The following is a 26624-nucleotide window of genomic DNA, read 5'->3' as shown; positions in this document are numbered from 1 at the left end:
ACACCATGGAATGATGGAGCAGCTCCCAGTGAGTTTTCCCAAATCATTGTAGGGCAGTGACATCACCACTTCCACAAAATCACAGAGTCATGGAATGATTTGTGTTGGAAGGGACCTTAAAGTTCATCCAGTTCCACCCCCTGCCACAGGAAGGGACACCTTCCACTGTCCCAGGCTGCTCCAAGCTCCATCCAGTCTGGGCTAGGACACTTCCAGGGCTCCAGGGGTAGCCACAGCTTCTCTAGGCACCCAGTGCCAGCACCTCGGTACCCTCACAGCCAGGAATTTCTTCCATATATCCAAACTAAATTTCCCATCTTTCACTTTGAACCCATTCCCACTTGTCTTATCATGACAATTCCTGATGAAGAGTCCCTCTCCAGCTCTCCTGGAGCCCCTTTAGGCCCTGGAAGGGGCTCTGAGGCCTCCCTGGAGACTTTGCCAGGTTAACACCTCCAGCTCTCCACTGGAAATGGTGCTTCAGCCCTTGGAGCATCTCCATGGAGATCTCCTGCAGCCAAGGCTGCTCCAGCCCCTCTGTTGTGAGCCATTAAGGCTGGAGAGAGGATGTCTGTGAGAGAAAAAATATCTAAACTAGCAGAGGGTCCCCTCCTGTCCCTGATCCATCGAATCTTCTTTTCCAAGCAGTGGAAACCTGTCCTTTAAAAGCCCAGCAGGGCTGTTATTACAGTAAATGAGTTTGCAAACAAGGATGAGAAAAACAAACAAACCCAAGCACCAGCCCTCCCACTTGTCATGGAAAGAAGGAAAACAGCAGCTCACTGTGGCCTGTGGCCTCCATCCCAGCCCCCCTGGAGCCCACACCTAGCATTCCAGTAACTCCAGCTCTCCCAGACGCCTCCCTGCCATGACCCCATCCCAAAATCCTTGCTCCATGCCTGGTGTCCTGCAGGGCTGGCACAGGGTGAGCTCCAGTTCAGCAGTGAGATGGGGAAAATCCTCCATGGAAGCAGAAGAAAGATGAGGGACTTTCTCAACAGAGGAAGTTTCCAAAAACATCAACACAATCAAACCGCCACTGCCATCCAGCACAGCCAAAACATCTCACAGCCGAAATTTTGGGATAAAATGGGAAAGTTCATCCATTGAATAACGGGATTCTCCTCTAGGGAGAGACAGTCTGAGGTCTCCTCTGGCCATGGGACAGATTTGTTGTCCTCAGCACTTGGCTTTTCCCTAGTCCTAGCAGTGGACACAGCACAAGGCTGGGATGTACCCCAGGAATCCAGGAGCTGGGAAGCTACAGAGGAATCTTGTGGCCCCAGCAGGAGGGAGTGAGGGCTGGTACATTCTGAGCACACAGGAGCATCCGCCTGACCCCTCATTATCCATGTCTGAGGAGCTGGTGCATATTAAAATAATCCCTTCAAAGAGACGGGAGGAGACGAGCACTGAAGTATTGATGAGCCAAGCTGGCACAGGGATTGATCTTGATGGGTTTGTGAATTTTATTAAGAACTTTAGACAGGACACCCAGCACACAAACACATCCCCCTAGCTGGGCTCTGAGGGCTCCCCATCGCTTTGGATGAGCCAAAAGTCCCCTGGTCTGACCCCAGGCTGGTCCTGCCTCATCTGGCGCTCTCAGAGCCTTGGAAACAGAGGAACAAACAAGAGATAAGGGCAGAATTTGATGCTGCAGATAAACAGCAACTAAAATCAGAGGGGAAAAAAGAAAGCAAAGCCTCAAATGAAATTCCAGCTCTGCCTCCTCTGGGCTTTCTCATGCAACACTGTGGAAATCCCCCACATTCCCGTCTTTATGTCTCTCCTCCTCCTAAAGCCAGGACAACCTTTGCTCCAGCAGAGCATCTCAGCACCCAGGAGAGGCTCTCATACTCCAGTGGAAAAGATTCTTCCCCCAGAGGGTGCTGGGCACTGCTCAGGCTGCCCAGGGAATGGGCTTAGCTCCGAGGCTGCCAGAGTTCCAGGAGTATTTGGATCTCCCCCTCAGGGATGGCCAGGGTGGGATTGTTGGGGTGTCTGTGCAGGGCCATGAGCTGCACTGGATGATTCCTGTGGGTCCCTTCCAGGTGAGGATATTCCACATTCTATAATTCTATGATTCTATGACCCTGACCCAGTACAGCTCTGCTCTGCTCTCCTCCAGAATTCCCGTCCTGATACAGATCAGAGCATTTTCAGGACTCTGCTGTGAGGCTTGCTCTGTCTTGTTTCCAGGCTGGCATGTGTCTGCTACCCTGGCTGGGCTTCACAGAAAGATCAGATGGATAGTAGCAAGGGTTTAAAGTGACCCCCAGTCCTTCCTGCAGATAAGCCAGGGTTTGGTGGGAGGAGTGTTGCGAGTCCCTCAAATCCTGGGCACTGACATATCACTGAAGTCACTGAAAACTTCAGCACAAGCCCAAATCATCTTCATTTTAGGGGCAGAGAGGGAGCAGCTGCAGGAATCCCTCAGGAACCTGGAGTAGGATCTCCCCTCCTTGTGCTCCTGCCCTCACCATCCACTCCTCTTTCTCCAAGCAAACCCTGTCCAGGCCCATGCAACCTCATTTGGGAGAACAAGGGAGGCAAAGAAATAAAAGTCCGTTATTTTCATGATCACTTCAGTGCCTGGATTGTCCTTTTCTCACCCTGATTTTTTACAAAGTGACATATCCAACTCACTTGGTTCCTTGGGAGCAAAGCTCTTCCAGCAAAGCCATGCCTGGTTTCCATGTGGAAGCACCATAGGACACCCCACATCCCCCAGTTAATAGGTGACTCCTTCCAGCTCCTTCCCCAACCTCTGATCCCTGCCCTTCTAATCCTGGAAATACACACAGGGAGCAACTGGAATGAGGCCATCTGGGGCTGCTCTGACTCACCATGGACAGACCCAAAATATGGGAACAGCCCAAAACCACAGTGAGCAGTGATTTACAGCCTGGCTGCTTCTCACCGCCTGCTCCAAGGTGACTCTGTCTGCGGAGGGAAAAGATTTATAGGGGCAGAGCTCTTTCCTCACACATCTGAGCTGTCCTGGGGGTGACACAGAGATGTGCTCCTGGGAAGGCCAGGGCTGGAAGGGAACTTAAACACCCCCCAGTGCCACCCCTGCCATGGCAGGGACACCTCCCACTGTCTCAGGCTGCTCCAAGCCCCGTCCAGCCTGGCCTTGGGCACTGCCAGGGATCCAGGGGCAGCCACAGCTGCTCTGGGCACCCTGTGCCAGGGCCTCACCACCCTCCCAGCCAGGAATTCCTAGTTCCCAATATCCCATCGATCCCTGCCCTCTGGCAGTGGGAAGCCATTCCCTGTGTCCTGTCCCTCCATCCCTTGTCCCCAGTCCCTCTCCAGCTCTCCTGGAGCCCCTTTAGGCCCTGCAAGGGGCTCTGAGCTCTCTCTGGAGCCTTTTCTTCTCCAGGTGAACACTCACAGCTCTCCCAGCCTGGCTCCAGAGCAGAGGGGCTCCAACTCTTGGAGCAGCTCCATGGCCCTTCCTGGACTCATCCCAACAATTCCCTGCCCTTTGTAGGAAACCAGAGAGCCTGTGATGCATCACACACAGCTCATGGCCATGGTCTATCAGCTCAAAGCAGGGTGTTACATTCCCAGACGTTGTTTCCTCTCTCCATTCCATGACTCCACTACTCTTCTCCTGGGCTGCATTTGAAGCCCTCAGCCCTGGGGCCGTGGATTATGCAGTGACTTAGATCCCAGGATCAGGACTCAGAGGGAAATTTACAATTCAGAGCAGCTCCAAGACTCTGACAGTCTCAAATGGGCAACTGGGAGAGGGCAAAACGTGAGACACGGCATCGCAACTCTGAGTGTTCAGCCAGTTGGATGCAAAGCACTGACACCATCAGAGCTACAGCCCCCAGCATTCCCAACCGGAATTCACCTCCATGGGTCATGCAGGTGCCCCATGGGATGCTGCAGAGCTGGAGAGGATGTGCAAGGATGGAAAGCCTTTCCTTAGATCAACCTCCAACCCCACTGAGAATCCCATGGGGTGCTGGAGCTTTTGGGTCAGAGTCAACAGGACTTGCAGGAAAACCTTCTGGATAAAGCCAAGCTCCAGGAAGTCCATCTGGCAGCACTTCTTAGATTTACTGATGGAAGTCTGCAGGCATCCAGTGGGAAAAGATCCCCATCAAGTGCTGCTTCCTCAGCCTTGAAGAAAATAATTGCAAGAACGAGCGAGCAGCTCATTCACACAGGACAAATTAATTTGGGAGATAAAGTACAAGGGGTGAGCTCTAATGAGGTGAGGAGGAGGGTGGAAGTGTCAACTCCCTCAAGGGTAAGGGATGTGACAAATCCTGGGAGCTGAGGTGGAGTTTCCTCCAAAAAGGGGCGGTGACAAGGTGGTCATGAAGAAGAAAGGAGAAAGAAGATGGGAGGCTCCACACCCCAGAATTTCTCATGAGTTTGGGTGGTGATGTTTGTAAGGCAGATGAAGAAAAGAAAAAAAAAATCACAGAAGAAAAATCTACCCCTATCAACACATTGTTTTGTTTTGTTTCACTTTTCCAGACAGCACCACATGGGAGAGCCCTGGGATGCAGAGCAGCTCTGGGAGGTGTCAGTGTCACCCTCCAGGTGGGCAGCACAAATCTCAGCACAGTCCCAGCCCTGGAGCTCCACAGGAAACCTTGGAAAAGCAGCTGAGCCCTGGTCCTGGGGAGCATCAGAGGAGACAACAGATGGTGAACCTTCCTGTGTGATAAATATTGCAGGAGAGCCTGGATCTGCCTGTGCCTCTCCACATGCTGGGAGCAGGGATGAGGGAAGCAGTGCACATGTGGTTTGGGAATGGCCACAGCACAGAAGTGGAGAGGCTGGTGATGTCTTGGGAAAGCTCTCAAGTGATGCCTCACTGTCCCATCTGGGTCACCAGAAACTGATGCCTTGGGAAAGCTGACCTAGAACAGAGAGTGGACAGAGCTAAGAGAATAAAGCAGGTATTTATTAAAAGGCCTTTAGGATAGACTTTGGGCAGGACAAGAGCCTGGTCAGGGCTACACCCAAGGTGGACCCAAAATGGACACAAAATGGACAAATGGTCACGAGGTCTCATACTTTTATAAGTTTTGGTCCATTTGCATATTGGGGTTTAATTGTCCGGTTACAGCTTCAGGTTGTGAGGTCTCATCCTTCTTGTTCCTGCCTTCAGTCCACTGTTGTTTGTGCTTTTGGGCCTGAAAGCTGTCCTTGGTTTTCAGCAGGAAAAGGATTTGTTTTGTCTCCATGCTCTATGAAGAGACCTGATTGACACTTAATATGAGGCTCAGAACTGCACCCCTGGGCAGCACAGAATCTGAAAATATGAAAGCTAAAGCTTAAGGTATCACTGGGAACACCAGGATGAGCTCCTGGCAGAGCCCAGCCTTGAGCAGCTGGTTCTGTTGGTGATGGTGCTCCAAGGAACACAAAAAGAAATAGGGAATGAGGTTGGGGTGGGCTGATTTGTAGCTGTCCCAAGAAGAAAGGGAGAGCAGCAGCCATTAGCTCCCAATAGCTGGCACAACACAGACTCTCATGGAATTATGGAATTGTTTAAGCTGGGAAAGCACTTGAAGATTGTTGAGTTCCACCGTCTCCCAGCACTGCCAAAGCCACCACTGTCCCATGTCCCCCAATGCCACATTCACATGGCTTTCAAATCCCTCCAGGGATGGGGACTCCACCACTGCCCTGAGCAGCTGGGCCAGGGCTGGACAACTCTTTACATGATGGAATTTTTCTCAATATCCATTCTCAACCTTCCCTGGTGTAGCTTAAGACTTTTTCCTCTTGTCCTGTCCCTGTTGCCTGAGAGCAGAGCCTGACCTTGCTCCACCCTCCTGTCAAGGAGCTGCAGAGAGTGGACAGGTCCCCCCTGAGCCTCCTTTTCTCCAGACTAAACAACTCCAATGGCTTTGACCAGCCCAAGGTGACCTTGAGTAGCATTACCTGGAGGAAAATTCCTGGATGTTGTTCCAGCAGCACTTTCCTTCCCGGCAAGGTCTGCTGTCATCTGCTTTCCCAAATGCTCCCAGCACCTGCTCAGAGAGGCTGGGAAACATTTTGGGTTCCTGAGGAGCAGGGTCATGGGATCCAGGTCTGCACTGGGAACGCTCATCCCGGAACAAATACAGAAGAGACACCCGAGAGGTTTCAGCAGGAGCCACGGTTGTGCCAGTGCCTGGGAAAAGCCCTGGAAATCAGGGAACACGGATGTTTTGGCTCCAGCACCATCTGGACAAGAGCTTCCCAGTGAAGGAGGGGCTGCAGTGAAGCCAAGCCGTGGGAGGAGGGCTGGAAGCTGCCCACTCTGCCAACCTGCTGCCAAGGATTCCGGGCCAGGAGGGATTTCCTCCCCGCTGGAGCCAAGTGATCCTGATCTTCTGTTGATAAACAGCACTGGATCCAAGAGACAAAGATAATGAGCTGTCAAGAGCCAGGCTCTGTGACTCTGCAGTGCTCATTCCAACAGTGCCAAAACAGGTGTGGGATTTGGGGGGAATCAAGGCCCACCAGCAGGGACAATCCCTGCTCTGACATCCACGAGGTCTGATAATGCCACACCTACAAGTAAGGCTCTTGTGGGAAAAGGTGATGAGGAGATAAGAGACAGAGGCTGTCAGCCTCTGCTGGTTCATCATGCTGCTCAATGCTCTTAAAGGTCTTTTCCAGCTTTAATGATTCCATGATTCTCCACTTTCTTTCCGAAACAAGCAAATTTCCAAAGAGCGTGATGGCTTTGGTCCAATAAATAAAATAAATTTTAAAATAAAGCAATTCAGCACAAGTCTGGTTTAATGTATTAGCTGTACTGACAGGACTAATGACAAATGTGATTATTCCAAAGCTCCTACATATATCAGGGAAGTGAAACTGCAGAAATTGGCAACCCTTGGGCATTCTTCTTTTCCACCTGCCATTAAATCAATTTAAAGTTCCCATCTCAATCTATCAGAATTAATTATGTGTTTTCAGGCAGCAATTACTGGAAGAAGTCCTTCATTATGGGATTGTTCCATCTCCAGTGCCCACAGCAGGAGGGGGATGCAGGATCCAGGGTATTGGGGGGTGGATTTTTCATCACTGGAGAAATCTTTTGCTCTGGAGGGTCTGGAGGTGCTCCTGGACTCTGCCCAAAACCAAGGCTCTGAGCACCTCTCATCCACAGCAGAAATGGACTGGAATATTTCATTTGGAAGGCACCTATCACAGTTAACAAGTCCAACAGCTTGATCACCTCAGGGCTGACCAAAAGTTAATTATTGAGGGAATTGTGCCTCTTAAACATCTCCTGGAATTGTTCCAGGCGACACTGAATGGGGCTTGGAGATACCTGGTCTCATGGAAGGTGGAATGAGATGGTTTTTAAGGTCCCTTCCAATCCACACCATTCTGTGATTCCATGGAACACTGACAGGCTCATTAAGGACTCTTCTCCCTGCACACACTGCTCCAGCAGAAGTGGAGCCATTCCTGCCCAGAAAAAGTCCATTCCTGGTGAACTTCCAACCCATGTCATGTGCTTTGGGGTTTTTGTTGTTTGGGGTTTTTTTTTCCTCCTGCCTATTTTTTTTTTTTTAAACAACCAAGTTTGGAAAGTCGCAGGAAATAAAAACAAGAAATTGCTGACAAGTGTCCCACTGTAATTGAGTGAGAACACAGAGCTCAGCTGTATAGATTCCCAGAAATACAGTCCAGATGTGGCTCTCCACAGTGGCTCAGCCAAACCACAACCCCTGAAATGACATCCCTGGGACTAGGAAACTTCCTCAGTGCCCCTTCCAGCCACGCACCACTAAGGCTGATGCCCAGAACTCACCCAGCAATAGATTTGGGAAAACAAAGAGCTGGCAGAAAGCCTGGATGGGCCCTGTCAGTCCCCAGTGCTGAAGGTCTGCCACAGGAATCATGGAATAGTTTGGGTTGGAAAGGACCTTAAAAATCATCTCATTCCACTCCCTGCCATGGGAAGGGACACCTTCTACTATCTCAGGTTGCTCCAAGCCCTGTCCAGCCTGGCCTTGGATGCTTCCAGGGATCCAGGGGCAGCCACAGCTTCTCAGGGTACCCTGTGCCAGGGCCTCAGCTTCCTCCCAGGGAAGAATTCCTTGCAGTGCTCCTCCATGGCAGAGGGATATGTTTGGTGGCTCAGGCAGTGTCCCAGCACTAGTGCTTTGCCTCCAGCCCCACAAAAAATGTGGAGGGGGAATTGTCCCATGTCCTCTGCACCCTTCCATGGGATATCACAGCCCTTTGGTCTGTGCTGCTGCTGCTGGGGCTCATCTCACCAGGATTTAACTGAAATGTGAACTCTGCTCTTTCCAGAAGGATGAGAGATGTGTTCACTGACCATTTGAGTGGCTTTTTAAAGCAGTTAGAAATCCAGGTTTGTGGTGTTGGGGCAGCCAGAGCAGAGCTGTCCTGCTGGGGGACATTGCTGCAGTGCAGGGTGATGGTTTTGCTTCCAAGTCAAATAATGGAAGGACATCCACTGGTTTTGATAGGGTTTTTTTTTTCCTAAAGTGGTTCACTGAGCACGGCAGGTGTCTTAGTTTGCAAAGACAGGTGTCTGCCAGGGAAAGCCAGCGCTTTGTTTTGGAATGGAGAATGTAAAACCCCTCCCTCCCAATTATTATAATTTTGAAATTAAGGGGCTTTCAGGCAAAGATATGAAAATAGGAATAACAGTTCTTTACTAGGAATATTAAAAATGTAGTAGTACAAAAAGGCGAACAAAAAAGAAAGCACAGAGACAGAGTCAGAGCACGAGCTGACCCCCTGTTGGTCAGGGTGTTGGTGTCAGCCCAATCCAGTCCTCCTGCAGTGACAGATGTGGTTCTGTTGGAGCAGAGATGATCCTGGAGAAGGGTCCCGTGGTGCTGAGATGGGTCCAGTCTCCCTCTGGGAATCCAGCGCAAACAGGCTGTGCTGAATTCCAGGTTTGATCCAGGTAGGAATGCTGGGCTCCTCCCCCTGAGTGGAGCCTCTCCCAGTGGGATGCTGGAATTGTATCAGCCATGGAGTGAGCCTGGATGGCCCATGAACAGCAGATATCCCCAGGAGGGAGGATGGGTCCTGGAAGAGATAAAGAACACGGCCCCACCTGGTTTGCATAGCTGCCCATGATCATGCCCATGAATATCCTCCAGAGCTATAAGATAAACACCTTTTCAACAGATGGGAATAGAATACATTTTGCATTGCAACCCAAGACAGCAAGGAGAGGGGAAAATCCCACTACATCCCATAAGGGATGAGAGTAACGCCTTGAGGCTCTGTCACTGGAGCTCCAGATCTGCTGTGGACTGGCGTGGGGATCCTGGATGAGCAGAGGAATCTGTTGGCAGAAAACACATAGGTCAGGCAAGGCTGGGCAGATCCTGTTGGTGCAAGGACCATCTGTCCCCAAGATGTGATCTGTACCAAGCTGATGATGTTTGCAGAGCCAGCCCAGCTGTGCTGCTGGGCCATCTGCTCTGCAGCAGAGGGAACAGAGGGAATTTATCCTTCCAACCTCAGGGTTGTGTTCCTCATTTTCAGCGTCGGAGAAGAAAACAAAGGCCGTGATTTGAGGAGGCTGCATCTACCTCCCCATCTCCATATGGAGCTCCAGGGCAGAGCACAGCCTGGCTGCTGAGATTTCAGCCCCACGATGCCACTGCAACTCTCCTGAAGCGGGTCAGACACTTCTGGGTTCCACTGAAGACTTTAATTTGGAGTATTTGGCTGTAAATGACCCAACAGTGTCCAGGTGTCCCTGCTGTGCATCCTGTGCCACCCTCAGTGCCCCCAGCACAGGTGATGGATGGAGAGCTCAGCCTGGTGTAGAAGGATAACCAGGAGGTGCTGTTGGGACAAAACTTTCTGGTATGGAAAAGCTGGAAACAGACTCACTGGAGCAGGTATGGAGCTTGCTGTGCTTCTTCCCCATCCACATCCCAGTGCACCCATCCTCCCTCATGCCCATGGTTGGTGCCTGCTCCCATCCCAGATTGGAGCTGTGTCATCCCTTCCCCAGCTGTCTCCTCCTGGCGGAGGGACATGCTCCTGCCATGGAGCAGATAACATCAAAAATGATCCTCTGCAACTGATGTGATCCACTCCTCTCCACCTCCCCTGGCAGGTATTGGGATGCCTGTTTGATTCCCAGTTTCCATGACCTGTTTCTCCTGGAAGACCCACAGCTCTCAGCTAAGTAGAAGTTCCCAAATCAAGAGTGGGGTCTGTGGGTGAAATCCCCCCTCTCAGAGCCAAACCCCTTCCCTGCAGTGCTGCACACAGTTCCCAGGGGCTCCTTCCACGCTCTCCACTCAAGAAAAACCTCCTGCCACCATTATTCCCATTCTTCTCACTGAAAGACTTAACTCCCAGTACAGCAGAGAAGATTTATTCCCTATATTCCGTGGGAGAGATTATCTCCAGCTGCTATTATTCCCTTATCAATAATTCACCATGCAGTCACACTCTGGCTCATTCCTGACTGCACGAGCAGCCGGGAGCGATCCTGGCTCCTCAGATATTTGCTGATGCTCTCAGCAAAGCAGAGCACCACAAATGAGTCACATCCTCTGGAATCTTCTCCTTCCAGCCTCCCGTGGAGGGGAGCAGCTCCGCAGAAGGGCTGTGAGCCCGTGGCATTGAAATAAATAAATTAAAGGGGAGATAATGAAACTCCGTATTTCAATCTTGGAGGAGGAGCTCATTAAAAAGGGACTCTTCATCTGGAAAATCCAATACAATGAGGTGATTAAAGGAGAAAAGCAGACATGGAACTGCCTGTGAATACAGAGCACATGCTTTAGCCTTGATCAAGGCTCCCCCGCTAGAAGGACAAGCTCGTTGCCGTTCCCATTTATCTCCCACGGGATAACAACTGTGGTGCACAGAGCTGGGGACTGAAACAGCACCATTTCATTGGATTCATTTATCCCACACCATGCACAGCACAAATGGCTCCTTTCCCACCGGAGGGATGAGCATTGGGATCATCAGGACACACGATACGACCTCAGCCTCGCCAGCCTTGCACTGCTGTCAAAGCTCCACCATCAGGGAGATTTACGGCTCTGAGGACGCACAAGTGTCACCCCTGACTAAATCAGGCACCAGCTGGGAGAGGAAAGATGATCTCCCCCTTTCCAATTGCCACTGGGAAGTTCCAAAGCCACAGTTTGGCTGAGCCATCTCGGATGTCCAAGACATCTGTGCTACCATTGACTGAACCTTTCATCTTCCAGGCTGGCTTTGCTCTGGAGCATCCTGTCAGGGAGCCAAACCAAGCAGCACTGGAGTGCTCTTTGATCCAGCCAGGTGGATCTGTCTCCCAGGGATTTGTTGGTACATGGAAGAAATGCCTCCCATTTCTCTCCTTACTTGCACATTTCAGTGTATTGCATCACAAATCACAGGATCTCAGGAGTGGTTTGGGTTGGAAGGGACCTCAAAGCTCATCCCATTCCACCCTCTGCCATGGCCAGGGACAACTTCCACTAGCCTAGGTTGTGCCAAGCCCTGTCCAACCTGGTCTTGCACACTACCAGGGATCCAGGGGCAGCCACAGCCTCTCTGGGCACCCTGTGCCAGGGCCTCAGCTCCCTCCCAGCCACGAATTCCTTCCCAATATCCCATCTAACCCTGCCCTCTGACAGTGGGAAGCCATTCCCTGTGTCCCATCACTCTCTGGGACAGCAGGATGCTCTCCAGAATGGTTTGAGCAAGGCAAAGGACAAATGGCAGGAATACAGAAATTTGGAGAAGGCTAGTGCCACCGGCACACATGGGTAAAGCTGAAGAAACAAAACCCGAAATGATGGATTTCAACTCTCCTAGAAGGGGCTGTAAGAGACCTGGAGAGAGACTTTGAGCAGGGGCCTGAAGTGACAGGACAAGGGGGAAGGTCCTTAAGCCAAAGGAAGATGGATTTAACTGGATGTTAGGAAGAAACTCATAAGAAATTAAAATGCCCAGCAGGGAGTTGGCTCCAGCAGCTTATCTCAAGCCTCCATTTATTGCTGGGCTCGGCTGCGGTCGGACAGGCTAATCCAGAAGGAGATGCTGCAGTTCCCAAAGCACCGCAGGAGCTGACAGTAGTTCCAAGCTAATGGATAAGGCTAAACCCAGTGTGACCAATGGGATGAATCAATCAGAGCTGTGCAGCTTCAGGAGAAGAGAGAAAAGGAGAATAAAAATCAAGTCTTAGAGCATTTAGCCCCTGGACTGAGAGGAAAGGCAGGTCGGGGTGTCCCAACATAAAAATTAGTCCAGGAGAGGCCCTAGAGCTGCTCCAAGGGCTGGAGCCCATCTGCTCTGGAGCCAGGCTGGAAGAGCTGGGAACGTTCACTTGGAGAGGAGAAGGCTCCAGGGAGAGCTCAGAGCCCCTTGCAGGGCCCAAAGGGGCTCCAGGAGAGCTGGAGAGGGACTGGGGACAAGGGATGGAGGGACAGGACACAGTGAATGGCTTCCCACTGCCAGAGGGCAGGGATGGATGGGATATTGGGAAGGAATTCCTGGCTGGGAGGGTGGTGAGGGCACCAACCGCATGATGCTTTCAGCATTTGGGGATAGTTGAGCTTTCCTGGACGGTCACACTGTGGGGTGTGAGGGGGGACAGCAACTCTGCCACACACCAGAATGGGGGAAACCTGGAGGAAGATTCTCTGGGACTTATTTGCCCTGTGGGGAGGCAGTGAGGGAAAGACAGAGCTGGGGCAGCCCCTGGGGCTGTGCCAGGGGCTTCTCCCCGTGTGGAACTGTGCCAGGTTTTTCTGCAGGCTCTTGGCAGAGTATGGAGCCAGCACGTAGTGAGTGCTGAAGCACTCAATGCCCAATGCTGCTGTGTGCTGATTCCAGCCCAAAGCTTGGGAAATGTTTTACCTCTGGGCTTCTCCCACCTCCTCCTGCCCCTCCTGCACCCAAGGGATGCAGCTCTGTGGATGCTGGATACAGGTATGGAGTTCACCACTGACACGTGGGGATGGCAGCACCTCCAAAATCTCCAAAATGTGCCTTCAAAAATCAATATAAAAATTTTAAAAATTAGAATCGCTCATTTAAATCAACTAAGCACATACAAACCCCCGAACTGATACCACTTCAAAACAGCAACCACCTCTCCTAAGCACAGCTCTCACCCCAGGGAGGGAGAAGTGCCAGAAATCACCTCGAAATCACAGTCAATTCTCAGTGGAAGGAATTCAGCTGCTCTGCTGATAAGCAGCCACATACATCTCTAAGCTGGAGAGGTAGATCATTAGGGGGAAATGTTTAGAGAAATCAAATCTTTTTTTGCTGCTTCTTATGCTAATGGGGAAAAGCAAGCTGATTTGCAGGAGGACAACATTTAGCAAAATCAAATTCATCAACGTTCCCATCTGTTCCCCTTCTTGTGCTGACTTTGTCAAAAATCAGCTTTCCTTCAACCAACACTCACGTCACTTGGAGCCAATTCTGGGCAGATTTGTAAATAAACCACTTCTGCAAAACCAGCCAGGCAAAAAAAATCCAGGGGAAAGGCCTGATAAATAGAAATACATGTTGGGATTGAAGGGATTGAGGAGATGGCCAAGAGGGACAGGGAATGATTAATCAGCCCAGCTGGGAAAATAACCCAGAGGCCAGTGGAGGGTTAATGATACCAGAAATGGGAAATCTCCAAAACAGGATTCTGCATCTCTGCCTCAGCTGCTGTTGTTGCTCCTGGATGAAGCAGGATCTGGAAGCAGCTCCATGCTGGAGCTGCTCTGTGTGCAGGGACCAGCAAGCTCCTACTGCAGCTCATGGGGATCTGCAAAGATGTCCTAAAAATGTCACAATCACAGAAGAGAATCATGGTGTGACCTGAGTATGAAGAGACCCACAAGGATCACTGAGTCCAGCTCCATGTCCTCTTGTTTGTTATGGGAAGCAGCACTAAACTGGTTTGTGGCATTGTTCTGCCTATTCCCAGTTACTGGAGCCAACAGATAATCAATGCAGTTAATTCAGGCCAAAGACTCCATGAAGAAAGTCTTATCTCAAAACTCAGCAATGAGAGATTTCACAGAGTCATAGAACTTTTGGGATCGGAAGGGACCTTAAAGAACATCCAGTCCACCCCCTGCCATGGGCAGGGATACCTTCCACTGTCCCAGGTTGCTCCAAGCCCCATCCAGCCTGGCCTTGGACACTTCCAGGGATTCAGGGGCAGCCACAGCTCTGGGCACCCTGTGTCAGGGCCTCCCCATCCTCCCAGCCAGGAATTCCTACCCAATATCCAACCTACATCTACCCTTTTCCAGCTTAAAATCATTCTCCCTTGTCCTGTCCCTCCACACTTTGTCCCAAGTCCATCTTCAGCTCTCTTGGGGCCCCTTTAGGCACTGGAAGGGTTTTAAGTTCCTTCCCTTCTCCAGGCTGAACACCAAACTGAAGTACCAAGGAAGTACCTTCCCATATTCTCCTTCCAGGGCAGGATTATTCCATGTGCTCCCACATTCCATTTACTTACCAGTCTGACCCATTTTTTCAGCAGTGGCACTTCCAGGACCAAGGTGGGCACATCCCCACGGATCACACCTGTCACGTGGCACAGGCCAGGTGGCATCAGGTTGTTGTGTCCCCCTGCCAGGACATCCAGCAGCAGAGCCCAGCCCTGCTGGCAGCTCCGGCAGGGATCCCGCTGGGACATGCACGCCAGGCGTGGGCACCCGGCAAATTTGGCTCCCGGCGCCACAGCAAACGGAGGGGAAAAATCCCTGATGTGCTGCCCTGAGGAGAAAACTGGTTTTTTATGTTCATTCACAAGGCAGAAAATCCAGAGAGATGCAGCTGCAGCACAGGCAGAGCCCCAGGGCAGGATTGAGCTCTGCTCACCACCTGCCCATTCCTGAGCCTTTCTTCCCCTTGGAGCGCTGCACAGCCACAGAATTCCAGCAGAGCAGCCCATTTCTCCCTGGAGCCGCCAAAATGCTGCTCCTGCCCTGGAATTCTCCCACCTCCTGCCCCACAGAGCCAGCAGCAGCAGCCTGCTGCCTTCCCAAGCTCCCTTCTTTGCTGGCTGCCTCCTCCTGGTCCAACCCAATACTCAGTGGGAAAAGTTGGAAGGAGCAGAGCAGAGCTGGGCAAGGGAAATCCCAATAGGTTTTGAGGATACACCTGTGGATGACCTGCCATGGAAGACAGCATGCTCTGGACAGCATCCATGGAATCATGGAATGGTTGAGGTTGGAAAAGCCCTATAAGATCACCAAGTCACACCGTTCCCCCAGCACTGCCAAGGCCACCACTGACCTCTGTCCCCAGGTGCCACTTCCACACAGCTTTTAAATCCCTCCAGGGATGGGGACTCCACCACTGCCATGGGCAGTTCCAATGCTTGACTATCAGGATTTTAAGAGAGATGAGACCACTGTGAGACACCTTCAAACATGATTTTATTGCTCTTCTTCTACAGTCTCATGAAAGGTGAGAAGGTCTTCACTGCATACACCAGTAGTTCATGGCCAGTGGTCACAAGACCACACATTACAAGGGGTTTTTAAAGGTTTATTAGCCAATGATCTACTATCACACTGATTGTTTTAACTTTCACACCAATAGCTAATTAAACTGTATCACACTTCCTGCCACAATGTGTACTTTTTTATCCAATCATATAGTGACACATAAACTACACCTTAAAACTTCTTATTATCTTTATAATTACTTCTATATCTTAACTCTAAAATCTTAAAACTCTCTACTACTTAGCTTAATATGTTTCTATTGAAACTACAAATCCACATTCTTGCTTATGGTCTCTAAATTTGGAAGCTTTTTCCAAGGTCTCAGGTCAAACCCTGTATTCTCGGCTGTATTTGAGCCTGCATGTATGAGGTTCTGAGAATTTTTGTGCCTTGATTTCCTCCACTTGACCATCCTTTCCATGAAGAAACTCTTCCTGATGTCCAACCTGAACCTCCCCTGGCATGACTTGAGGCTGTTTCTTCTCATCCTGTCCCAGTTCCCTGGGAGCAGAGCCTGAATCCCACCTGACTGCCCCCTCCTGTCAGGGCATTGTGGAGAGCCATAAAGTCTCTCCTTAGCCTGCCAATGTCTCTTTGTTCACTCCCAGGCCTGGAAATCCAAGTGATGATCTCAATCTTCACAAACTAAATCCATCTGTGGAAAGCCCAATGCAGGAGTTGGAGATTTCCCTGTGCTGTTGTTACCTCAGCCAAACCCCATCCCACTGCCAGGTGCCTTCCCACTGCACTTCCTCTGGCTTAGCCTTAATTATTCATTTCCTGACATCCTTTGATTCAGAAGGTCTCACCAGTTCCAAAAGAAACCCTGCTTTTTCCATTTGTTTGGTCCATGGGCATCCACAGGGTCAGGTGACACAGCTGAAAATATTTACATTTCCTGCTTTTACCACCCTCTTTTAAGCCATGAATTAACTTCAGGTGTCTCTGTAGAAGTGAAAATTCCTTCAGGGAAGCACAGCAATCCAAGCAATCCTTCTGTAGCATCTCCACGTTGCCACCACGTGGTCGGATGGTTCATTTCTCTTCCTCTTCTGGCCTCACCTCTTCCATAACTCTCTGGAGTCAAGTTGGAGCAGCCCTTCAGGAAATGTGCTCCAAAACCCTTTAAAAATACTCTTAAAATATAAAAGTCTATTCAAGCACACCCAGGCTGGAGCAGATCTGTTTGGAGCAGCGTGAGGAGCATTAACTATTAGTCCTAATTATCCTAAACTCCTAATTATTCTAAACAAAAGCCAAGAGTGATGTCCCGGAGCTCCTTCCGAGGCAGGAAGAAGGAGCCCCACCTGCACATTCCCCACCCTGACCTGCAGCTAGATCCAGCCCGAATTTCCCCAAGCTCCACCCGGCTTCTCCATTTCCTGGGCGTGCAGGAGTCGAACGAGGCATTTTCAGCGACCACAAGGAGGGATTTCAATCAAGAAATCTTACAAAAACACTGATTTAAAAGGTTTCTTTCTCGTGTTGTTCTGCTGGCAGCCTCTCCCTCGCAGCGACGTCTCACTACACCACCCCACGGTGGTTAGAGTTTTAGTCCTGGCTGCGGAATTCCAGCGGAGCATCCGAACAAACAGCTCTTCCCCCGGGGCCAGCAGCTCCTGGCAGGGTTTGTTGTCGCCTGTCCTGCTTAAGAAAACAGGTGGAAAACTCCAGGGAAAGCTCAGATCCCAGGCGGAGGGGCCTTGGCGCCAGCGATCAGGAAAAGGATGGATGGGGAAAAGGACGGATCACCCTCGCGGAGGGCTCTGACAAGTGATGCATCAACTTGACAGCTCCCTCGGCCAGTTGTCACCACACCCATCAGCCTGACCGAGCTAAAAACACCAGGATCACACCCAGAGTGTCCTCCTTGAACAACAGAAATTCCAGGAATGTTTGGCTTTTATTCCTCCTCACGCAGGGATTTCACTGACCGGCTCTCGAGTTGTGTGCATGGCTGCCCACGACAGATCCTGCAGCACCTCAAAAACTTTGGGTATTCTGGAGACAGGCCCATATGCTGTCCTAAGATGGGCACATGGGGTGTGTCATTCCCGTCCCTGGGAACACACAGAGCCCACAGTAAAACCTGTAGAATACTGAGGAATTTATCTCACTTATTGTGGAAAGGGAAAGGAAAGCTGTAGAAGACCACACTTCAAATACTTCCCAAATATTTGACAAGCCGATGAGAAAATGAGGAAGAGGGAGAAATGGCTGCTTATCCTTGGAGAACCATATCTCCCAGAAACCCAGAGATCTTTACTCCAAACACATCTTTTCCTTGATACTTGATACATCCACGTGCTGAGCAACTGAAATGGAAAATTCAGAGAGAATCTTCCTGAGGAACCAGCAGTCACACAAAGGGGGAAAAAAGGGCATTGAGGTCCAGGCGCAACAAAACAGAAAGACTCTGGAAGGAAAAGCACAGCTGAGAAAAATTATCTTTAATAGTGGCCTCACATGGATGGTTTCTCATTTTGCATTTTTAAAACTCCTTGATGGAAACATAATTTAATTTAAAAAAGAAAAACTTTTTAGAGACACACAGATTCCACTGGTGCTTTTCCCCTCTCTGATGTTCACAGGGATTTCAGAACGTGCACTCACTTCAAGGACATCACTCACACATCAGCCACATCCACCTCAACCCCTCCTGCCCAGAATTCCTCCTGTTTTTTAGGGAATGCACCTGGGGCAGGCAGAATCCCATGGGCGTAAAAGCTGTCCTTTTGGATCAGCCTTGCAGTGAAAGGGAATTTCTGTAAGCAACGCTAAACAAAAGTGAAATTTGTGGCTGGGAAGTTTCAAGCAGCGAAAAGCGAAGGGAAGGGGCAGGTTCAGGCAGAACCTCTTCTAGAAAGTCACTGGGTTAATCAAGGTAGGAAGTTTGGAAGGTAAAAAAAAACATAAAAACTTGTGGGGAATCAGCCATGGAATAAACTCAGAAAAGGGCCAAAGCTGATGTTGTCCAGGTCAAACCAAGAATTCCAAGAACAAGACATCTACAGGAGATACAATTCCCCCTTCTTAAAGCACAGAAACATCAAAATTGATTGTATTTGGTGTTTCTAAACCAGTGCTGAGCACTGAAATTTCTCCTTCCCCATCAATCACTATCACAACTGAAATCACTGATTAATTAAAACCATTTTAATATCTAAAGATACTTCAGTTTGATTTTTCCCTTGGTTTTTTTTTTTTCCCTTCTGCTGTTATTACCTATTGGATGTACCACACTGAGTCGAAGAGGAGGGGAGTAAGGTTTGTATGAGCATCCCCTGAGTGGGATTCTCAATTCCTTACTCCTGTTGGGGGAGGAGCTAAGAGCATTATTGCACTTTTTCCAGAAAATTCCACTCATTCAGAGTTCCCAGCTCCTCCACAGCCATTCCCAAGGGCAGAGATGTAGGAAAGGAGCAGGCACTGGTCTGGCTGTAACACAGCAGCGCTCTGAGCATTCCTTGGTCTGGATTTGTCTCCTCTCCAAGAAGCCTCTTTCACTTCAGAGCTGCCACAAGTTGGAATTAAACTTCCCACTCCAAGATTAATCCCCCAGTGTTGATCCCTGTGGCTGCTGGGGTTGTGGGAGGGCCAGGGGAGGCGCCCATCTGCAGCTCTGATACCCCTCACACAGTTTTTGCAACAGAGAAGTCACACACACCAGAAAAAAAAAATTTAAAAATTTAAACATAATTTGTCAACTCCAGCCTGTGGTTTTTTTTGGGGGGGGATTTTTGTTGTTGTTGTTGTTGCTTTTCTACACAAAACCCCATTTTATTACCATTTCTGGCTAAGCCTGGCATGAGTGAAAGCTCCTTCCCAAACCATTGGAACCATCTACCAAAATGAGGTATTTGAACCAGTCTTGACTAAAAGTCACTCAGTGCAGCTTTACTTTGAATTATTATTCAAACCTGACTTTTCAAAAAAGCCCATTTTTTTAGCTTCAGGGTGACAATTTTTATCCATGGAAGCAGCTGTTTCATCATTAAGCAGCAAGAACCTAACCAAAAAATAAAAAATGACACAAACACAGGAATCCAAAGCTGGTGGTTATTTTTTACTTAAAGACTCTTGGAAAAAACAAAATTAATGTTACAGGTCATTAACTCTTTCTGGAATGAAACAGGCCTGGTCCAGATGATATGGAAAGGGCAGTGTGTTTTTTTTACAAAATTGATACTCAAGCAACATCAAGACACACAAAGGACAGGCTCTTACACTCAGCTTACATCGCTCAACCTCAGTAAACATCTTTGGAATAGAGATTTTTTTCTTTTTTTTTCAACAAAAAATAAATCAAGGAACTTAAATATTCACAGGACAAACCCATAATATTATGCAAAATATGAAGGGTGAGATTAGCAGAGATCAGCACAGGCTGCCTATGGATAATCCAAGCAGGAGTTACATACAGGGGCTAGATTCCAGCTGGGAACAGTCTCCCCTACGAGGCAGGTTTGGGATTTGGTTCTGTGCCTAAGGCAGGGAGAAGTGAGCAGCAGGCAGAGAAAAAAAGTGAATTAATGCTGGAATTCTTAAAGCAGGAGCCCACAAGTCCAGCACGACAAAGAAAGGGTTGGGTGGTTTTTTTTTTTAAATGGAAAGTTAGGCAGAAGTCAGCAGGGTGTCCTCTCTATACTGCACCAAGTTTGGTTGTAACTGAAAAATTAGAAACCTCTGCACTTAGAAAAGCTACATTTAAATATATCCCAAGTGGAGTGAGCAGAGTTCAGCTTTTCAAACAATTCAACAATTCTTCCTACCAGCTACAACATTTCTGTCTTCTCAAGCCCTCTCCAAACTGAAAAAAAATCACTGATCCAAGACAGTGCTACTACTTCTCCTCAGTATTTATTTATTGCTTTATTTACCAGTGACAAGGCTAATAGATGGAAACTTCTAGAGAATTTAAGGCAATTCCACAAAACCAACACCTTAAAGGCAATACTGGCACAGAGTGGTCTTCATTCCAAAACAGGAGAGGCTTTATCTTGAAAAAAAGGACAAGGACACTCAGATTTTAGCCAAAAAGACTCCTTCAAACACCAATTTATCTTTCTAACACACAGTACTGAAGTCAAGTTATTCCAGAGCACCAATAGAGAGGCAAAAAAAAAAAAAAAAAAAAAAAAAAAAAAAAAAAAAAAAAAAAGAGGGAAGAAGTCAGATGAACAATTAAAAAAAATCACTAAATAACTACAAATAAAAAACTAAACACTAAAAAGCCCCTAAATAACTACAAATAAAACCTAAAACTCCATAAAGCTAAACAAACAAACAAAAAAAATCATAAACAGGCTTGTAAAAAAACTCTAACCTTACTCAGTATTAGGCTCATCCTTCAGTTGCAAAAACTTTGGAATTTAATTAAAGGAATATGGAAAACTCTTTACAACACTGGTCCAATGGGCATGTGCATTCTTTTTATTTCACAGAGTGAAAACAAACAGCATACAGACAAGAGTAAACTATTTTTTTTTTTAAGAAAAAGAGTCAGGTTTAATGTTCCAAAATGGTTTTGTGGAGGGAAAAAAAAATGAGTTGTGTAAAAGAAATAGAAAGGAGTTATTTTAACTTCAGGCCAGGTACAGCCTACAGGGATTTGCAGCAAGATTTGACTAAGAAATGATGGATTAAAAACAAGCAGAGTCCTGCTGGCATCCAGGAGGAGGAATGGAGAGGATTTGCACAGAGAACTCTGCATGTAAACTATTCCCACGTGGAGTCACAGAGACAGACAAGACTTCAAGGTGCTGCTTGTCACTTGTTCCTAGAGAAAAAACTACTTTGCCAAGAAGCTCACAGAGTTTTCTACAGCCTTTTTGTGGAAGAAATCGATGCAAGCAGCAGGTTTCTGGTCAGCCAGAGGATCCCACTGCAGAGTGCTTGTGCTAAGTTCCATCAGCTCTTTGTAAGAAAAAAGGGTTGGGAGGGGTTTGTAGCACTCATTGTCATAGCAAAAAGCAGTTTTTGTCGTGTAAAAAGCCTAAACTAAAGGAATTTTAGTTCCATAACTAAAGGAACTTTTTCCCTCAGCATTTCTTCAGGGCACAGCTAGAGAGATTTATACTGAAGAACAGTATAACAACAGGGAAGCCTTTTGGGAGGTTCCACCAACAACCAGGTGAGTGCATTTTCCTTGCTAATGCTCCCTAATGCAAGAATGACTCTGGTTTACATTCTCTTCCAAATAATCCCTAGGGAACAAATCATTCCAGAAGCCACAGCAACTATTCCTTGGCACTTCTCTGCACACAGACAGGAGAAGTTCCAGCCATTTGCAACAGCAAGTTTTCCTTTGGAATACCTGATGCCTTTTTTTTTTTTTCTTTTTAATTTTTTTTTAATAATTATTATTCCCTCCGAATTCATGAAATGCAGCAACATTACCAAGCCAGGAGTCATTCTTCTCTTCAAGCTGAAGGATTTGACATTGATCTCCCTCTGAGTGGCTGAGCCAAGCGCTAATCCTGATGCAAATGCAGCTAAGATTTCTCCAGGGGAGCAGCACTGGGCACAGGGCGCTGCCGGACACCACTCGGTGATGAGTCTCTCTTGCTCCCCTCCTTACCCTCTGCTTCATCATCTGAGATATCTCCCTCATCTGCTTCTTGCTCTTCATACCTGTTCTTCAGCAGATGAGCTGACTCTGGACCTTGTTTCCCTCAAGGAGAAAGGAAAAATACACAAATAAATACCATTCCCAAGTAAAATTCACTTTTTTTTAACCTCACAGGCAAGCACAGCAACACTGAGATCTCCACTCAATTTTCTCTCCCTGCCCATGTGGAATTCCATGTCTTGCAGGTATGAAAATGCTCTCTTTTCTAAGAAAAAAAAAAATTTCTATCCCTAGAACCAGTTTTAAAAACACCCCAGCTTTACTAAATAGAAAATCCCAACCCACTATAAACCCTAAGGGTGAGGCATCAATCCCAAATGCAAAGTTCTACACTCCATCCCACATCCTGCAGACACCAGGATTTCTTTAATATTTTCTATAAATGAGATTTATCAAACAACTTCACTGAATGAGAAGTTTGCTGTGGGCTTACTTGACTGAGGCTGGAGCTGTGGGGGTCTTTGCCTTTTGGAGGGGCAGATGCAGTCTGCCAGGAACACCATCATCTGAAACCAAAGCAACCCAAGATGAAACTCTCAAATATTGGAATCATTTATGCTTGAAAAGATTTTTAAGACCAAGTCTAACCATTCACACCCATCCAGCCCCACACTTGGTGTGACCACTTGCCCCTGGATTATGGGGGTTCCATCCTGCTCCTCCTCCCTGTGTTCCAGCTCACGGTACCCCAAAACCGAGGTGGAGGCAGCACAAGTATAACAAAGTCACAATCAGCCCCAAGGACTTCACTTACAAGCCCCAGGACCATTCCTAAGAACAGAGTTGCCAATCCAAAAACAGCATAGGAGCCCCAGACTGGTATTCCAAGGTTTTCTGTTAAGTAGCCATGGCCATGCTGGAATAAAGGACAAGAAAATCATTTCAGCAAGAGCTGAATTTCATGCTGAGGATAAAACGGAGATGTAAGCAAATACCCTGATCCACATGGACAACTTGAACAACGCCGACATGCTGCTCATCCTGAAAAAAACCAGAGAAGAGGAACTGAGAACACTTCAAAATCACCCTCAAATCTGTGTGAAACAACCTCAGCTCATACACAGACAGCTATAAATTCCCAAATTTCTTTAACTTGCATCTGCTGACATGTGAATTTCAAGTTACTTTTCTGTTCTATATGTTCAATGGTCTGTGAGACACCAGCTGGAACTCCAATCAAGATATTAAGAAAGTAGCATCAGGAGGTTGTATTAAAATGAAAAAAAAAATTAGCTATTAAAACAAAATCAGGTTTTAAGAGCTGAGATATCTTCAGACACTTAAGCTTGGTGTTTGAATTGAGAAAATAATAGAGAACTTGTTAATGCTAATTTAATACCCAGTCTCACACATTCCTTGGTGTGGGGTAATACTTTGTAAGAGAACCACCCTCACAGCCAGGAATTACATCCATATATCAAACCTAAATTCCCTTCTGACAGTTTGAACCCCTTCCCCTTTTTCCTGTCAGTTCCTGATGGAGAATCCCTCTGTGATTTCCTTGTAGACCCCTCCAAACAGTGGAAGAAAATTCCTAGGATTTAGCTGGGCAGAACTACCTCAGTACCACAGAAACCAAACAACTTCAAGGGTCAGCAAAAAACTAAAGAGTTTTGTTTCCTAAACCTACAAGAGTTTAGGAAACAATGCAGTCACCAGCAACCTCTTCAAGCCTTAAAGTAAACCTTGCTGGGGACATCTCTGCTATTATGGTGACAATGCTCAGGTCACCTCTGCTATGGTGACAATGCTCAGGTCACCTCTGCTATGGTGACAACCCTCCCACAGCTGAGGAAGAATTAGGACACCCACCCACCCACCCACCATGTTCACACAGCTCCTGCCCACACAGAGCTGGGAACAGGGAGCAGGACACACCTCAGGACATTTGAGAACAAATTCTTACAAAAACCAACCCAAAACTTACAGGAAAGAGGAAGGACCAAACCAAGAGGACACAGGTTCAATGGATTTCCATTCCTCGTCACTGATGAAATTAATGAAGGCAGCTTTAGTCCTGGCTCCCTGGTATCTCCTGAACTCTCCATCTTTGCAGCTGTAAAACAACAACACCAACAAAATCCTTTATTTTATATGACCCAAGCACCAATCACAGCATTTTTTTCCATCCAACAAAGCCCCTCTCATCACTTGGTCTATTTTTACAAATTCACTTTTCCAGAGGTTTTTTTTTTTTAGCTGATATTGCCTCTAATAAATATTTTCCAAACACCTGGACTAACTCCAAGTTATTTCCAGAACACTGCCTCCATGAATACCTTGGCTAGCTTTAGGCTGTGATTCCATAAAAAAAAAAAAAAAAAAAAAAAAAAAAAAAAAAAAAAAAAAAAGGAAGATAATGATCTTCCTAAAGCCCTTGCCACACACCTGCACTGAAGATCAACCTAGAAACGATTGCAAAACAGAAACACCCATGAAAAGGCAGAATAAATAAGGCCTGAAGGGAAAGGAAAAGAAATCATCCAGCAGCACAAGGTCACAGAGGGTGAGACAGTGGCTGTGTCAGTGAAAAGCAGCTCCTATTCTTAAAGAGCATAATAAATCTCATTTATTTGTCCCAAAAAAAAAGAGGAAAAAATACCCATTCTCACCCCAAAAAACCACTGCTGCCCTGCATACTTACTGATAGATGGTAGGGAGGGCAGTGATGATAAATCGTCCACTCAATCCTGTAAGAAAAGTTATTTTTAGAGTATTTTTATGGAAAAAAAGAGGCAAGAAATGTTTTAACACCCCAAAATACAGCAGCCAGCAGAGGTATCAATCTTTCGATGCAATCCAGAACAACCTTGTGCATGTCAAAGCAGCACACACTAAAAAAAAAAACTAGAAGTGTCTGGACCAAGAGCAAGGAAGTTTATCCATGGGGAAAATGAGATACCCAGGGATAACTGCTCTATTGGACTGTCTTGGCTGGAGCTCTTCAGAGGGAGACGCTCTCCTTTGCACACATGATCTGCAGCCTCCAGAAACCCTGAAGAAAATAATCCAGGTGAGGCAAGTTTCAAAAGTGACTCTGGAGAAGAGATCAGCATGGCAAAGGCCACGTTTACAAATCCCACACAGACAAAAAAGTCTCAGGAGAGGGAGAGCAGACTGCTCGCACTCCCTTCTATCAACCAAAGGTGGGACTGGAATGGCAAGGCTGAATCTTTGGATTTTGCTTAAAAAGTATGGCAAAAAAATCTCCTTGAAATCATGCTCTGGAGAAAATCCTCTAATTCCTTTTATCTCTTATAGTCTATCCATTTTAATTATTCTATTTATACTATTATGTTTATTTTATCTGCTATCTGACAGTCTCCTCCTTGTGAGGAAAGCTGGAGGTTCCAGTGTGAAACCTGGCACAAGTTCCCAGAGAAGCTGTGGCTGCCCCTGGATCCCTGGAAATGTTCAAGGGCAGATTGGACAGGGCTTGGAGAAATCTGTGATAGTGGAAGTTGTCGTAGGGGTTGGAATGGGATGATCTTCAAGGTCCCTCCCAACCAAAACATTCTGGGATTCTATTAAGCAAGATTAGGGCGTTTAGTCACCCAGCAATGTGCGTTTGGTAGAGACGAATAAAACACTTTTATTACTCTCATTAATTTCCGTTTGTCTCCCGCAAGCACACGCCGGAGATGAGCATCCCCAAACCCCTCAGCTCCCCAGATCGCTGGGGGTTCAGGAGCCCTTTCCAGCCCCTCTCACCCGGCTGCTCCGTCACATCCACTTTGGCCACGTTCACCCCCAGGTCCTCTCCCCACTCGGCGAACTTCTCCCACTCGGGCTGCAGGTTCTCGCAGGCGGGACACCAGGGCGCGTAGCTGTGGGAGCAGCACAGCGCTGTCACCACACACACACCCCTCACACACATCCCCCCTCGGGCAGCCCCAACGCGCCTCTCCCCACTCACAACTCCACCATCCACTCGTCCTGCAGCAGCTCCCGCCACATGCCGTCCGACAGCACCTTCACGGGGCTCGGCCTGCCCCGGGCGGCGGCCGCCAGCGCCAGGCACAGCACAGCGCAGAGCGCGGCCCTCGGCGGCGCCGCCATCTTGGCCCGCCCCTTTCCGCCTTCCCGCCGCGTCATGGCCGGGCCCGCCCTCAGGGCAGCGCGGGGCGGCGGCGGCGGGGAGCCCTGGGAGGGATTTTAAATCCCGGCTCTTTCCGCCCCTTGCTATGGGCAAGGCGCGCCTAGAAGAGGGTTGTTCCGAGACGGGTCCAGCCTGGCTTTGGACGATTCAAGGGGTGAGGCGGCCACGGCTGGTTGGGCGAGTTGTGCAAGGGCCTCACCACCCTCACAGGAAAAGGTTTCTTCCCTATATCACAAATTTGCCTTCTTTCGATTTGCACCCATTACTGCTTAGCACAGAATCATCGAGGTTGGACAAGGTCTCTGAGGTCACTGAGTCCAAGCTGTGCCCGCTCCCCACCTTGTCACCCAGCCCAGAGCACTCAGTATCACATTCAGGCATAGGAATTCCACCATTCCCTGATCAACCCCTCCTAATGCTCGACAACCCTCCCTGTGAA

General features: G+C 48.2%; 1 protein-coding gene across 1 annotated transcript; it reads right to left on the bottom strand.

The window, feature by feature from the left end:
• Nucleotides 1–20296: 20296 nt before the first annotated feature.
• Nucleotides 20297–26210, bottom strand: TMX1 (thioredoxin related transmembrane protein 1). The gene is made up of 8 exons (XM_066321507.1): nucleotides 26003–26210; nucleotides 25798–25913; nucleotides 24731–24776; nucleotides 24014–24142; nucleotides 23022–23067; nucleotides 22841–22942; nucleotides 22520–22592; nucleotides 20297–22128 (listed from the first exon to the last, which is right to left on the bottom strand). The coding sequence occupies exons 1-8, from the start codon at nucleotides 26179–26181 to the stop codon at nucleotides 21950–21952; spliced, it is 870 nt and encodes a 289-aa protein (XP_066177604.1). The 5' UTR covers nucleotides 26182–26210; the 3' UTR covers nucleotides 20297–21949.
• Between the last annotated feature and the right edge of the window lie 414 nt (nucleotides 26211–26624).

This window comes from Sylvia atricapilla, chromosome 6 (assembly GCF_009819655.1).
Source record: "Sylvia atricapilla isolate bSylAtr1 chromosome 6, bSylAtr1.pri, whole genome shotgun sequence".
In the NCBI taxonomy this organism is placed as follows: domain Eukaryota; kingdom Metazoa; phylum Chordata; class Aves; order Passeriformes; family Sylviidae; genus Sylvia; species Sylvia atricapilla.
This window is presented reverse-complemented; position numbering and strand designations above follow the sequence as displayed.

Bases quoted from the DNA above. Each gene is read 5' to 3' on its own strand.
- TMX1 (XM_066321507.1), bottom strand. From the start codon at position 26,181: ATGACGCGGCGGGAAGGCGGAAAGGGGCGGGCCAAGATGGCGGCGCCG. The intron at 25,914-26,002 runs GTGAGTGGGGAG...CTGCTCCCACAG, and splicing joins GACGAGTGGATGGTGGAGTT to CTACGCGCCCTGGTGTCCCG. The intron at 22,593-22,840 runs GTAAGTGAAGTC...CTTTGGTTTCAG, and splicing joins TAGGAATGGTCCTGGGGCTT to ATGATGGTGTTCCTGGCAGA.